Raw genomic sequence first — 15521 nt, forward strand, 5'->3', positions numbered from 1 at the left:
TTGTTTCTCGATGCGATCAAAGATGGCCGACTTCGTTAAAAACACACGGTGTCGAACACGTCGTCCACCATTTGTCGGACATGCATCCACCGATCTTGTTCAAACTTGGAACACAGATAACGAACGATGGTTTACATTCACACGTCATTTCTTTTCGACATGAGATCCAAGATGGCCGACGAGCGGCCATTTTGTTCCTCAAATTTGTCCCCAACCATTTCTCAGACATGCATGGTCCGATTGTGTTCAAACTAGGCACAAGCAGAGTACATGACGGCACGCACGGACACCTCACTTCATTTTACCATCTGATCAAACATGGCCGACTGCTTGACGAGCGGCCATTTTGTTCCTTTAATGTGTCCCCAACAATTTCTCAGACATGCATGGTCCGATTGTGTTCAAACTTGGCACAAGCAGAGTACATGACGGCACGCACGGACACCTCACTTCATTTTACTAATGATCAAAGATGGCCGACTGCTTGACTAGCGGCCATTTTAATTGTAAAAAAAAAAAAAAAACCCGGTAACGAACGTGTCCTCAACCATATCTCAGACATACACGCACCGCTCTTGTTCAAACTTGGCACACAGACAACGAATGATGTTTTGCATGTGCACGTCGTTGTTTTTCGAGATCAGATCCAAGATGGCCGACGAGCGGCCATTTTAGTTGATGATGTGATGATTGATTTACATCGCTAATTTGGATACTGATGTTTTGTTTGTTGTCGTTTTCATGCTTCTGGGGTTCTATCCATTTAAATGGCGATTCATATGTGCATTGGATGGGAAGGATGTTGTGGGTGTTGTTACTAGATCTTGTCGACTTTTCATCACCGGAACTCGATGTCATTTTCCTTTCAGGGATTATTGAATTATTAAATCCGTTCCTTTGATCCTGTGTGATGGTTCGATCATGACATGATGGCAGCGGTGACAGTAAAGATTGATTTCACCGAACTATGGAACTCTTCAGGCCACCACAAAACCTCTCTTCAGACGTCACAATCTTCGATGAGAACGGGTGCCGCTGGTCCCAGCAATTCGAGCTGTTTTTCGGGACATCACTCTTCAACTCTTCAACATGTTCCAGCGAAACCAATAATATTATTTGTAATTATTTCATGCAAGCACGACTAAAGGGTGGAAATGTGAGATTGATATCGTGTCATCATGGTCCGCCTCACCTTCACCCCTGTTGTTATTTCCATGGCATCGAAACAGGAACACCACAAAGGACTTTCAGAAATTCCCAAAAGACTCATTTGCTTTAAAAATGTCTCAAATTGGCCAAGTTTTCTGGACTTTCTTTGCAACTTTAATTATGCGGCTTCCATTACTGGTCAATCAAGTTGGCTCTGCAATCCCCACGATGATCATTCTTCACACCCTCCCATAATTACCCACATGACAGTAATTTAGTAAGCCATGGCGTCGTCCTGGGCAGTCATTTTTGTTGATTCGAAACTTCGAGTTGTTCGGGCTTCAAACTTACACAGTGTTATGATTGGACATGTCCTTTTCCAAGAGATTGCTTTGGCAGCTCTAACACCTTCTAAAATATCGTACATTGATGATGAATGAAGTAGTCCTGGTTGCATTGTAATGGAGGGACGTTTGTGTGAATCTGACAAGAGGGTTTGGATCATTCTATGGGTGTGTACAGATATATACATATACAAATGATACATGTACATGCTCTCGGCTCGTGGAAAAGTGGACGGATACGGACAAACAAGGAATGCAGGTAACAATAAAGGGTTGGGGAGAATGCAAAGAGTGGACCATATTGGACAATAAAACAAAATTTTGGGAAGTCGTTTAACGAGTGTCAAAAATATCACGATTTACATTGAGGATGACTTGATATGGTGGTGAACAGCTATCTTAAACACCTGGAGGGAAGAACGAGATTGAAGAGTATGGAAGGTGGTTCCACAGGCAGGAAAAAAAAGAAGAGAGGAATAAATGAGTCGAGGTGAGCAGTGGTTCTGGATTTAGGCAGTTCACAAGGAGGGGATTGTTAATGGAACCTGTGCATCCTACATATACCTGAGGGTGGGGGGAGGAGGGGAGGCAAAGCACAGATAGAGCGGAGGGTGCAAGTCCAGAAAAGAAGCAGAAGAAGGCAGAGAGACCACCGACCTGTCGGCGATGGTGAAGTGATAGGCCCATAGACTCAGCTTCATCACAAGAGATTCCAATGATATTGAAGGCCTTTGTTTCCACAGCATCAATATGAGCAAGATGTGAGGCAGGGGAGCCTAGATGGGGAGAGCAGTTCTCCATCGAGTTGCGGATGAAAGTCTTGTAGGTGGATAGGAGCTCAGGTGTGCCAAGGAAGGACAGAGGATGCCTCGTCAGTATCTGGCTTTGGAGGCCAACTTTGAAATGTGGCTCACCCAAGAGAGATCATAGCTGAGTGAGACCCAAGAGTTTTAGTGACTGAACATACATAAAGCATTTACAAGAGGGTTTGGATCATACAGAGTTTACAAGAGGGTTTGGATCATACAGAGTTTACAAGAGGGTTTGGATCATACAGAGTTTACAAGAGGTTTTGGATCATACAGAGTTTACAAGAGGGTTTGGATCATACAGAGTTTACAAGAGGGTTTGGATCATACAGAGTTTACAAGAGGGTTTGGATCATACAGAGTTTACAAGAGGGTTTGGATCATACAGAGTTTACAAGAGGTTTTGGATCATACAGAGTTTACAAGAGGGTTTGGATCATACAGAGTTTACAAGAGTGTTTGGATCATACTATACAGAGTTTACAAGAGGGTTTGGATCATACAGAGTTTACAAGAGGGTTTGGATCATACAGAGTTTACAAGAGGGTTTGGATCATACAGAGTTTACAAGAGGTTTTGGATCATACAGAGTTTACAAGAGGGTTTGGATCATACAGAGTTTACAAGAGTGTTTGGATCATACTATACAGAGTTTACAAGAGGGTTTGGATCATAGAGAGTTTACAAGAGGGTTTGGATCATACAGAGTTTACAAGAGGGTTTGGATCATACAGGGTTTACAAGAGGGTTTGGATCATCCAGAGTTTACAAGAGGGTTTGGATCATACAGAGTTTACAAGAAGGTTTGGATCATCCAGAGTTTACAAGAGGGTTTGGATCATACAGAGTTTACAAGAGGGTTTGGATCATACAGAGTTTCCAAGAGGGTTTGGATCATACAGAGTTTACAAGAGGGTTTGGATCATACAGAGTTTACAAGAGGGTTTGGATCATACAGAGTTTCCAAGAGGGTTTGGATCATACCAAGGTTTCAAAACACCGTTTTGAGAAGTCATTTATATTAGTTTCAAAATATAATAATTTTATGTCTTGGTAAAGATTTGTTTCTTGTCAGAATAAAATGTGAAATGGAAATTCAACAAAAGTCCGAATTCATTAAATTCATCAACTTCCACATGTTAGGCTATGAACTTAATGATCTCCCTTGTTCCATGTTTTTTCCCTCCCTTTCCACATGTCTGTCTATCCCCTCACGGAACCATTAATGACACGATGAGTCGATTGTACCGAGTCAAACTGGAGGAGTTCTTGATCGGTTTTGAATGACATAACTAATGTAAACGTTCTTTTAGTTTGAAGCCAAACAAGCTGAAGTTTTTGAACAAAAGTTTTTTTTTCCCAGGATGAATCAGCTCCTTGTTAAATTACTGTTGTGTGGATAATGAGGGGAAGGTGTGAAGAACAGTCATCTTGGGGATTGCAGACACAGCTTGGGTTTCGTGACAGTTTAAAACCTCAGATTTCTCCATATTCTTACGAAACTTTTTCACCAGTGTGCTATTTTGCCTCAAATGAATCTTATCAAATTAAACTTTTTAATCCAAGTATAGTAAATTAAAGGCATCACTGCTCCAGTGAACACAGCTTGCACCATCCTCAAGAAAATAATAAATATATTTAACATAAAATACCTTTTTAATCCAAATCTTTGGGAACCAAATAAATTATCCAAACTTTTATCAATTGTTACATCCACCACCGAAGGTTGATGGAGATTACGTTTTCACCCCTGTTTGTCTGTTTCAGATTGGGCCCATCAGTGGGATACAAAACATAAACTCATCAGCTTGGTGGAGGTATGTGCTCCACCGAGTGCCCCTCTAGTTTCTCCTGATTCCTTGATGAGCAATCAAAATGAATTAATGACAAAGGTCCCGAAATCAGTGTTGATGGGATGTGATCTGTATAGTTTGTGGGTTCAAATCCAGTTGAACGAAGGAACAGGAATGATCTGGATTCTAATCTTCTTGAAAGGCAATTAATCTCAGAAGAATTCCTGTTTGTTACATTTCCCATCAAAGGTGGAAGGAGCAAATGTTTTCACCCATGTCTGTCCGTTTGTTTTGTCTGTCTGTCTGTCTGTCTGTGTATGCAAGATATCTCAATAAGTTGTGGATGGATTCGGATGAAATTTGGTGGACAGGTTGGGTGTATGACAAGGACGAACTCATTAGATTTTGATGAAGATCCCAATCCGGATCTGGCTGCGAGAATTTTTCAAGTGATTCTTCACCATCGACAGATGAGGCCAAAAACGATATACAGCACAATATCTCAAAAAGTTATGGATGGATTTCAATGAAACTTGGTGGACATGTTGGGTGTGTGAGAAGGACGAATCGATTCGATTTTGGTGAAGATCCAAATCCTGATCTGGATAAAACAGTTATTTAATTGTAAAAGTGACTTCACCATTTTGAGATATTGGGCCAAAAACGATATGTAGCACGATATTTCAAAAATGTATTTGGCCCAATATGTTCTCGTGGATCAGGCATTGCGCAGCGGAGGGACGCACTCCACCAAGTGCCCTTATGGTTTATTATTGGATTTTAATTAATATTTTTAATTATCCTGGTTGGTTCATTCATATTTTGAAATAGGAACCAAGCTGCCTACCTCACCTGATCTGGTGAAATAGGGGCTAACCTGCTCACCTCACCTGATCTGGTGAAATCAGGGCTGATCTGCACACCTGATCTGATCTTTTATTATTATTCATTTTTTGGGGATACCAAGTTGAGACTCGTGTAAGAACTAACACACAGAAACATACAACAAGGCAAGAGACAAGAGGGGCAGGAGAGAGAAGCACAAATAGTGGGGAACAGAGACAATAGAAGATTTGTGGAAGGGGGAGGGAACGGACGGGGTACACGTGAGGGGGGGGGCAAGATGGCACCACAATATTTCAGGAAGAAAAACAGGGAATTTGAAGGACATGAGTTTTCGATCGATTAACGGGGTAGTAAAGATCAAAGATTTTGGATGGGGGAAGATATGAGATGGGGTTGAGCAGATGTTTTGAATAACTGGAGAGAGGGGTGGGATTGAAGAGAGTGTGGGAGTTTGTTCCAGAGGCAGGAAAAAAGAGGAATGAAAGAGTGAAGGTGAGCAGTGATTCTTGATTTTGGCAGTTTCACCAGAAGGGGTTGCTGGCAGACCTTGAACGCTTTGCAGAAATATAGGGGAGACAGATCACAGACAGAACAGGTGGGGCGAGGCCGGATGGGAAACTGCAGAAGACAGAAATACCACAACCTGCCTCAGATTAGAGGGAGAGAGACCCAATGACTCGGCTTCATTGCGGGAGATAACAATGATCCTAAAAGCCTTGGTTTCCACAGCGAAAAGTTGAGCTCGGTGTGAGGCAGGACCACCACCCCAGAGGGGGAGCAGTACTCCATCAGGCTGTGGCCGAAAGCTTTGTGTGTGGTCAGGAGCTCAGGTGGGCCAAGAAAGGACTTTGCACGACGAAGGATTTCCAGTCGGCGACTGGCTTTGGAGGCCAGGTTGGAAATGTGGCTTTCCCAGGAAAGATCATGGCAGATAGTGAGACCCAGAAGCATGAATGAAAGGACTTCTTCTGGAGGATTGTTGAGAAAGTAGATGGGAGGGGGGTTCTAAATGGTCATTTTCGGAGAGACATAGTGAGAGATTGAGATTTGTCAGGATTGAAAGCCATGTTCCACGTGTTGGACCAGTTTTTTATTTTATCCAGATCTGCAGAGATCGAAGAAGCTGCTGCTTGCCATTCTGACGTATGACAGATGGTACGGCAGAGGGTGGAGTCATCTGCAAAGAGATATGGAGGATTTTCCAGAGTAGGAGAGATCATTGATGAAAACCAGAAAAAGAACAGGGTCCAGAACGCTGCCTTGAGGAACTCCAGCCTGGACAGGAAGAGAGGAGGAGGACTCCATTTAGGGCCACACGTTGACTCTGACAGGAGAGGAAGTCGAACAGCCATGGGTGGAGATGGCCTTGGAAGGTAATGGCCTTCCTTTGATGGCCTTGCTCTGCTGCTCTTGATCACCCTCTCTGTTCTATTCATCAAGCTGTTTTTTTGCTTAAGGTCATCTGCTATCTGCTTGGAAACATTGCCGCTCTGCATAAAAAGGTGCAAAAACAGATCCCTGCAACAACAAACCAATCAGCCTTCTCCCAATCATCAGCAAGGTTGTGGAATCCATCACCACTTCAGCCATTAAATCCTTCCTCTTCTCCAATGGCTTCATTTCCGATCATGAGGTTGGATTCAGATCAGGTCACTCAACCTGGAAATGCTGTTTCTGCTCTCCCAACAACGGATGGCGATCCTCAATGCCAGACATGAAATCAGAGCATCTCACGAGACATATCGTGAGCCTTCGATTCGGTCTGGCACCCTGCCCAGCTCACCAAACTCTCTTCCTCTGATATCCGAGGACATCTGCCCTCATGGCTCGCAGACTTCTCCTGTCGCAGCCAATGTGTGGCCCTTAATGGATTTCTCTCATCCCCTCTTCCTTCCAGGATTGAGTTCCTCAAGACAGTGTTCTGGGCCCTCTTCTTTTCTGGTTTTCATCAATGGTCTCTCCGACTCTCTGGAACATCCTCTTCATCTCTTTGCTGATGACTCCATCCTCTGCCGGACCATGTCATCCCTCAGATCGGCAAACAGCAGCCTCTTCACTCTCTGGAGATCTGGATAAAATTACAAACAAGTCCAACACAAGGAACATGTCTTTCAATCCTGGGAAATGCAAGCACTCTCACGATGTCTCTCCGAATTGACCATTTAGAAACACCCCCTCCCCCCCCACCCACCTCCATCTCCTTTCTCAACAATCCTCTGGAAGAAGTCCTTTCATTCAAGCTTCTGGGTCTCACTATCTGCCATGATCTTTCCTGGGAAAGCCACATTTCCAACCTGGCCTCCAAAGCCAGTTGCTGACTGGGTATCCTCCTTCATGCAAAGTCCTTTCTTGGCACACTTGAGCTCCTGACCACATACAAAGCTTTTTGTCAGCAGCCTGATTGAGTACTGCTCTCCCCTATGGACTGGTGTTCACGCCTCTCACCTTTCTCGGCATCACGCTGTGGAAACCAATTTATTTATTTAGGATAATTAGTATCTCCCGTGATGAGTCGGAGTCTTCGTGTATCCCACTCTCTTGACGCAGGCAGGTCGGTGGCCTTTCTGTTGACGTCTTCCATCTCTCTGACCTCCCAGGCTCTGTTTGAGATATGTCTCCTTCATAGCTCTGCAGGGTGCTCAAGGTCTGTCAGCAACCCCTTCTGGTAAAACTACCAAAATAAAGAATCATTGCTCACCTTCACTCTTTCATTCCTCTTTTCCCTCACCCTTGGAACACTCCCACACTCTCTTCAATCCCTCTCTTCCCTCCAGGTCTTCAAAACAGCTGTTCACCACCACGTCTTACCTTCCTGCATCCAAAACCACGATCTTTTCTACCCCTGCTAATCCACCCCAAACCCACCTCCTTCAAATTCCCTGCTTTCCTTCCTGAAAGTCCCTGTCGTGTCCATCTTGCTTACCCCGTGTACCCTATCCCATCCCTCTCCCTTCCACAGATCTCATGTCTCTGTTCCCCACTGTTTTTTCCTTCCCTCTCCCACCCCTTTTGTTTCCAACTCCCCTTGTTGTATGTTCTGTGTGTTTGCTCTCATTCGAGCCTCAGCGGTGGATACAAAAATAAAAAAATAAAAACTTGGGATGAATCAGTGTTAAAAGTATGACTTGGAAAGGATGGTCCAAACGACCATTTTACTTTTCTATTTTCCTGTGGACTGTGCACAAAAAGTTTTACTCTGGATGAAATTTTGCTGGACTAAAGCCTGGAATGGGGCTGAGTCCGAGTCCTTGGCATTCAGAGTCTGAGTCTCCCCAAAATGGACTCGAGTCCGACATCACTGGTCAAAACCCCTGTCTTCTCTTTCATATCTGGATGTGGGCCCAGATGAAGCACGAGATGATTAAAGCATCCTGTTCGTTTGACACCGTGAGCACGTATGTTTGGTATGGGTTGAAGGCTTTGTGCTGTTGTTGATTATTGTTTATTGCTTCTGTCCTTTCCTTTTCCCATGCAATCATTTATTTATTTTGTACCTGGTCTCCAGGGTGAATTCTGGCTGTGGTGGTTGCTTTATTTAGTGGTTTTGAGGATCCAGAAAGGGAAATAATTGATTATGATCTCCATACCACTTAAGCGACTGTGTCACATGACATAGGTGACATCCTAAATTAGATCCTGTCATGTGATGCCCACCTTGTAACACTAGGCTGCTTTGGAACTCCCAATCTACACGGCAACGTGGCCTTCAGACGCAGATCCGGCAGGGATGTTGAAAATGGTTGGTTGACTGTTGTTGTCACTGACACAACACATTGTGTTCGAACCAGGTCTGTGGGCTGATGGCTGTAACAATATATTCTGATGGTAAACTAGTAAAGCCACATTGTGTTGTTGTTGTTGTTCTTCTTCTTCTTGTTGTTTTGCAAGCAGCTGGTTACATCTTTTTTTTTCTGGAAGCGCGGTTGTGCCACTGATGCAGTGCCTGTTATCAGTAAACTGGTATTCATTTTGCAGACCTCGGAAAGACGACTGGCTGAGTCAAGCCACCTGGTATTATTTCAATGGCTGACAGGGACTCAAACTCAAGACCTGAAGATCTTAAGACAGCCACCTTTACCATCAAGCCAACACCAGGCTTGGTAAAGCCACCTGTGGGGCTCAAATTCACCCGAGTTCATGTCCAGTAATTTCTGCACACAAGCCTAACATTTGGTGGTTGAACAAGGATGTCCCCAGCCAGTGTCATCCAATGCACTGCAGTTATCGGATCACTGCAAAACACTCCAAGAACAAACTCGACACCGCTGAAGTGAGTGAGAGAGTGAGAGAGAGAGAGTGAGAGAGAGAGTGAGAGAGAGAGTGAGAGAGAGAGTGAGAGAGAGAGTGAGAGAGAGAGTGAGAGAGAGTGAGAGAGAGAGTGAGAGAGAGTGAGAGAGAGTGAGAGAGAGTGAGGGAGAGAGTGAGACAGTGAGAGAGAGAGAGAGACAGTGAGAGAGAGAGAGAGAGTGAGAGAGAGAGTGAGAGAGAGTGAGAGAGAGAGAGAGAGAGAGTGAGAGAGAGTGAGAGAGAGTGAGAGAGAGTGAGAGAGAGAGTGAGAGAGAGAGTGAGAGAGAGAGACAGAGAGAGAGAGACGGAGAGAGAGAGTGAGAGAGAGAGAGGGAGACAGAGAGACAGAGAGAGAGAGAGGCAGAGACAGAGAGAGTGAGAGAGTGAGAGTGAGAGACAGAGAGAGTGAGAGTGAGAGTGAGAGTGAGAGTGAGAGTGAGAGTGAGAGTGAGAGTGAGAGTGAGAGTGAGAGTGAGAGTGAGAGTGAGAGTGAGAGTGTGAGAGAGAGAGAGAGAGAGAGAGAGAGAGAGTACGAGAGAGTACGAGAGAGTACGAGAGAGTACGAGAGAGTACGAGAGAGTACGAGAGAGTACGAGAGAGTACGAGAGAGTACGAGAGAGTACGAGAGAGTACGAGAGAGAGAGAGAGAGAGAGAGAGAGAGAGAGAGAGAGAGAGAGAGAGAGAGAGAGAGAGAGAGAGAGAGAGAGAGAGAGAGAGAGAGAGAGAGAGAGAGAGAGAGAGAGAGAGAGAGAGAGAGAGAGAGAGAGAGAGAGAGAGAGAGAGAGAGAGAGAGAGAGAGAGAGAGAGAGAGAGAGAGAGAGAGAGAGAGAGAGAGAGAGAGAGAGAGAGAGAGAGAGACCGTATCTGGTTTAGGTGCTCGCAGTGGCGTGCAGGGGGGGGGGGGGCGACGGTGCGTTGGCCTCGGGCATCCATTGGATGGGGGCATTCAATCAGAGAAGGATATAAGAGAGTAATTTTAAAATTTCAGTGGTGATAAATCAATTTTTGGAGGCTCACCGCACTGCAGAGGCAGTTGTTAGCCCTTTATTCCATTAACATGGTGGACCCTTTTTGTTTTGAGAAAATGGTGCTTCTCCCCATCGCCCCACTCGTATGCGCATGATGTACGTGGTGCAACCATCAAAAGCAACAAGCAGACATGGCTGTTCGTTCCTGCGTTTCCTCGAGTCAAAACTCGTCTTTTCTTCAGCTTTTTGTGCATCTAGATTAGTTTTTTTTACCGACTCAGGTCAGTGAATAGCTCTAGAACCGGTACAACTACGTTTTTTATAGGTTTTATGGTGATATTTAATGAAATATTTGCATGAGATGTCATAAGAATGAAGCCTGGATGATCAGAGGACTGCAATGGCATTTAATCTCGGAATCTTATTCCTTAACATGTTAATATTCGAATACAGATACCACTAATTTGCAAGTCTATGATATAAATTGCACAAAATTATCAGTGGAGAATCAGTGTGAAATAATTTGATACGAAGGAACAAAGAAATGAAATATGGTTTACCCGTCTGCAACTGACCGATTGTTTACCATTTTCTTCCCATTTTCTCATGCGTCTTATGGTTTTTGAGATAGAAAATGAAATGTTACGAGTATTTCGTGTGCTTATTATTATCGAGTTTCAGAATTATTGCAGTATAGTTTATTCTCCACAACCACGCCATCTCCACAACACAGCGCCCTCATCAGCAAACAGAGGCAAAATGCCATTGTTACGAACTCGCGGCGCAACAGGAGGAGCCACATTCCAGCGCGTGTGCAATCAGCCGTCCGAACGGCCGATTGGCAGAAACGGATCAAGACGGGCTTTGCCCTGGAAAGGGCCAGCCAATCAGAGGTGAAAGGGGCGGAGCCAGCCTGGGATGAAGGTTCAGAGGTGAAAGGGGCGGAGCCAGCCTGGGGTGAAGGTTCAGAGGTGAAAGGGGGAAGCGCCGATTTCGGGTGGCGAAACCACCAATGCTTCTCCTCTTGGGCTATAAGAAGCTGCATTGGCAGCGTGCAGGGAGTTGGTGGTGGAGCAGTTATCAAAAACAATATTGTCGTTTTAATTTTAATGGTTTAATGGTTTTATCTCCAACGAAGATTTTTTTGTTCTCTTATTATCTACAAATACAAGAATGAATATTTGTTCAAGAGAAAATAAGCTTGTCTCAGAAGTGTGTAAATTAGTAATCACTTTGTACATACTTAAAAAAAAAAATTTCAGATGTCTCAGATGAAGAAAGTACAACCGAGTGGAGCACAGAACAGGAAAAAAAGAGGGGCAGAGTCGAAGATGAGTCCCATCAAAGAGGGCCATTCGATGCATGGATAAAAAGAAGTAAAGAAGAAGTAGGAGAACCTGGAGAAGTAAAAGATGATGTCGGTGCAGAGAAGGATTTTTATGATACGGATTCAGCTCGGTCAGAATTTAATACTCTCTCTCTCCTCAGTCTCGTTGTCAGGATGATGATCCATGTGAAGAAAATAAAGAAGTTTTTAGCATATTTTTGCAAAGAAGCGATTTTGGCTGTTTGAAGAAACCGATTCCAGATCATTTGAAGATGACAATATTACAACATGGCCCTGAAAGATATCAGAATAAAAGTGGTCCATTTGCTGAGAAGGATGGGAGCTCATTTTCCAAACAGTGGTTTGATAAAGTTTCCACAAACAGAGAAATTGTGGAGAGAAAATGGTTGTTATACTCTCCATATCGGAAAGCATGCTTCCATTTTGTTTGCTTTTTGTTTTCAAAGGAGCATTTGTCGTCTGTGTCAAACTTTGGAAAGGAAGACGGTTTCTCCACATGGAGAAAATTAAATCCAAGAATACCTGACCATGAGAAAAGCCCTTCTCAGAGAGCTCACATGAGGGAATATCTGAACCTCCTAGTTCGACTCCATCATTCCACTATGATAGATGCTGAACTTCAACAGCAAATGTCTGCTGAAAAGAAAAGATGGAAAGCTATAACTGAACGGATTGTCGAGGTTATATCCTTTCTGGCAAAACAGAACCTGGCCTATCGTGGTCATCGAGGAGAAGGAATATCTGAGTTATCAGTGCCAGGGGAGCCAGTCAGTGAAAATACAGGAAACTTTCTAGCAACAATCAGACTTTTGGCCAAATATGATGACATCTTTGCAAAACACTTGCAGAGAGAGAAAGAGAAACCAAAAAGTGTCACCTACTTGTCCAACAGAATTCAAAACGAAATAATCAATCTTCTTGGTGAAACTGTCAAGAAAAATATAATTTCCGAAATTAAGGATGCAAAATATTTTAGCATAATGCTGGATTCAACTCCAGATATTGCCTATGAAGATCAGGTTTCTGAAATTCTGCGTCACGTTCATATTGATGAAAACAGAAAAGTAGAAATGAAGGAGACATTTCTGGGATTTTTTCAAGTCAACAAGAAAGATGCAGTCAGCCTGGTAAATCAAATTCAGGAAAAATTGGAAGAAGACAAAATTTCCATGAATGACTGTCGTGGTCAAGCATATGATAACGCAGCAGTTATGGCTGGAGTGAGAGGAGGTGTTCAACAAAAAATTCTTGAAGTTAACCCAAAAGCTGTGTTTGTGAACTGCGAGAACCACAGCCTCAATTTGGCCTGTGTCCATGCAAGTGAGGTGCAACCTGTTGTTGTTACATTTTTTGGCATTCTGGAAAAACTTTACTTTTTTCTTCATCTACTTCTCGTTGGGAAGTGTGGAAAATCTTTTGTCACTCGGACTGTGAAAAGACAGTGTGACACAAGATGGAGTTCAGCCATGATGCTGTGCAAGTAATCCACGAAGAGTGTGACAACGTTGTTGCAAGCCTTCAACACCTGCTGGAAGGAGAATTTTCAAGGGAAACTAAATCTGATGCAGGATTGCTACTGAACTCTATTCAACAGTTCCCGTTTATGGCTTTATTCAATTTTTGGTCCTCAGTTTTATCATCAGTGGAGAAAGTCTCAAAACGTTTGCAGGATCCGAAAATGGGGTTCCATGAAGCTTCTTGTGATCTGAGAGGACTTATTCATATCTTGAATTTGAAGAATGACGGAATTATCCACAATGCAATAGATTTAGCCAATGAATATTGTGAAAATTGGGGAATACCAATTGCACGAACAAGGACAAGAAGAATAATGCCTGGAGAATAAGCAAGAGATAGTGGACTGACGGCACAAGAAGAAATGAATGGAGTAATGGTAGAGATTGTGAACAGATTAAAAATTGAAATTGAAGACCGCAGTGTCCGTCTTCAAAGACTCAGTGACCGATTTTCTTTTCTTCTGAACTTGAATTCAGGAGTGATTGAAGATGAACAAGAAAGAGAGAAATTAAAAAAGGAATGTTCAGACTTTGCAAATTATTATGACAATGATGTGGTTGCAATTCAGTTATATGACGAAATTATTGATTTTGTGATGCTCCTTCGAGCTGGAGGGAATAGAGTTCCCCCTGATCCTAAAGATGCTCTGGAGTCTTTACTGCACTATGGGAGGGATGTCTTTCCAACGCTGTGTGTTTCATACAAATTACTGCTTACAATCGCATTTTCAGTCGCAAGCTGTGAAAGCCTTCGGGACCCCCAATCTTAGATAGGAGGGAAACCACGGGGTAACATCCCTGGGTCAGATTGCGGGAGAGTGTGTCGGAGTGGTGCTGAGGTGTCGTCCACCAGACGGCGGTCTCCTTGGGTTAACCTGAGGCGGTCCCTTCGGGTGGGTGCCTGGAATGTCCTATCCCAAAGAGAGGATGATCACCTGTCTCTGTCATCATCTGAGCTCAAGCGTTTGGACATCGGGATTGCAGCTCTCTCTGAGGTTCGGAGACCAGATTGCGGCGAGATAATGGTGGGTGGTTACACCTACTATTGGTCTGGTCGCTCTGATGGTTACCATACCCAAGGAGTTGCGGTAGCTGTGTCCAATAAGCTGACCCCAATGATAATTGAGGTAACACCGGTCAACGAGTGTATTATGAGATTAAGGATTCGTCACTCCTTAGGTGTCATTTCCCTGGTCTCTGTTTATGCTCCGACTGAGGTGAGTGATCTCACCGTGAAGGATGCATTCTATGCCACACTCGAGTCTGTGGTTGATCAGTGCCCCAGACGAGATACACTTCTGGTCTTGGGGGATTTCAATGCATCGACTGGAACTGATAGGGATGGTTATGAGACATGTGTTGGTCCCCATGGGTCAGGAACTATGAACCAGAATAGCACTAAGTTCCTTGACTTTGCAAGAAGTCATGGACTTAGGGTGGCTGGTTCATGGTTTCAGCGCCCACAAGCTCATCGCTGGACTTGGTATTCCAACGCTGGCGGTGTGGCAAAGGAGATTGACCATGTCCTCATTGACGGTCGTTGGAGGATGATCCAGAACTGCAGGGTCTACCGGAGTGCTCAGTTCCTCAATACTGACCACAGGCTTGTTGTAGCAACTCTAAAGCTGCACCTTAAATCCTGGAGAATGGTACCATCCCAGCCGAGGCTGGATGTTACCAAGCTCAGGGATGAGAGAGTAGCTGAGGAGTTTGCGAACAGGCTGAGTGGACACTTGGGGGTCTGGGTGCTTTGGGGGGTCCTGAAGAGTTGTGGAACGCCTTCAAGACCACCGTCCTTGATGTTGCCGGTGGATGCCTTGGAGCTCACCGCAGGGCAAAGAAGAATTTTGTCTCTCAAGGGACACTGGATACCATTGACCAGAGTCGCAGGGCCAGGCTGAATGGCAGAGCTGAGCTGTTCAGGGAGCTGAGGCGTAAAACTGTACGTGCACTGAGGGTGGACAAGGAGGCCTATGTGCGAGGAATCTGTGAGGGGGTAGAGCATCACCTGTGGACAGGTGATTCTCGTCCCGCTTACAGGGGAATTCGCGCATTACGTTCATCCAAGCTCATCCCTCGGAGCACTACAGTTCGAGCAGAGAGTGGTAGGCTCTTGACAGAGGAGTCTGAAGTGAAGGCCCGCTGGGCCGGTTACTTTGAGCGGTTGTACCAGGCTGATCCCCCAACTGTCAAGTTGGACGTCAAAGGGTGTTACAATCCCTGTTGCTGACCCTCGAATCAACTGTGGTCCACCTACACTTGTGGAAACACGGGCTGCGGTGAACCAGTTGAAACGGGGAAAAGCTCCAGGGATCTGTGGCATCCATGCCGAACTTCTCAAGGCTGGTGGAAATGCTGCACTCGTGTCGTTGCATGCAGTTTTGTGCTCTGCCTGGAACACAGGCATCATCCCAACTGACTGGAAGAGGGGCCTTGTTGTCCCTCTCTGGAAAGGGAAG

The 15521-nt window shown here is 44.6% G+C and overlaps 1 protein-coding gene across 1 annotated transcript; it reads left to right on the forward strand.

Moving 5' to 3' along the window:
* Nucleotides 1–12102: 12102 nt before the first annotated feature.
* LOC147019152 (zinc finger MYM-type protein 1-like) lies at nt 12103–13029 on the forward strand. The gene has a single exon (XM_085900118.1). The coding sequence runs from the start codon at nt 12103–12105 to the stop codon at nt 13027–13029; it is 927 nt and encodes a 308-aa protein (XP_085756244.1).
* The last annotated feature ends 2492 nt before the right edge of the window (nt 13030–15521 follow it).

Source organism: Eptatretus burgeri, chromosome 10 (genome assembly GCF_056783735.1).
Source record: "Eptatretus burgeri isolate ZD-2024b chromosome 10, Ebu_testis_v1, whole genome shotgun sequence".
NCBI lineage: Eukaryota > Metazoa > Chordata > Myxini > Myxiniformes > Myxinidae > Eptatretus > Eptatretus burgeri.

Bases quoted from the DNA above. Each gene is read 5' to 3' on its own strand.
- LOC147019152 (XM_085900118.1), top strand. From the start codon at position 12,103: ATGAGGGAATATCTGAACCTCCTAGTTCGACTCCATCATTCCACTATG.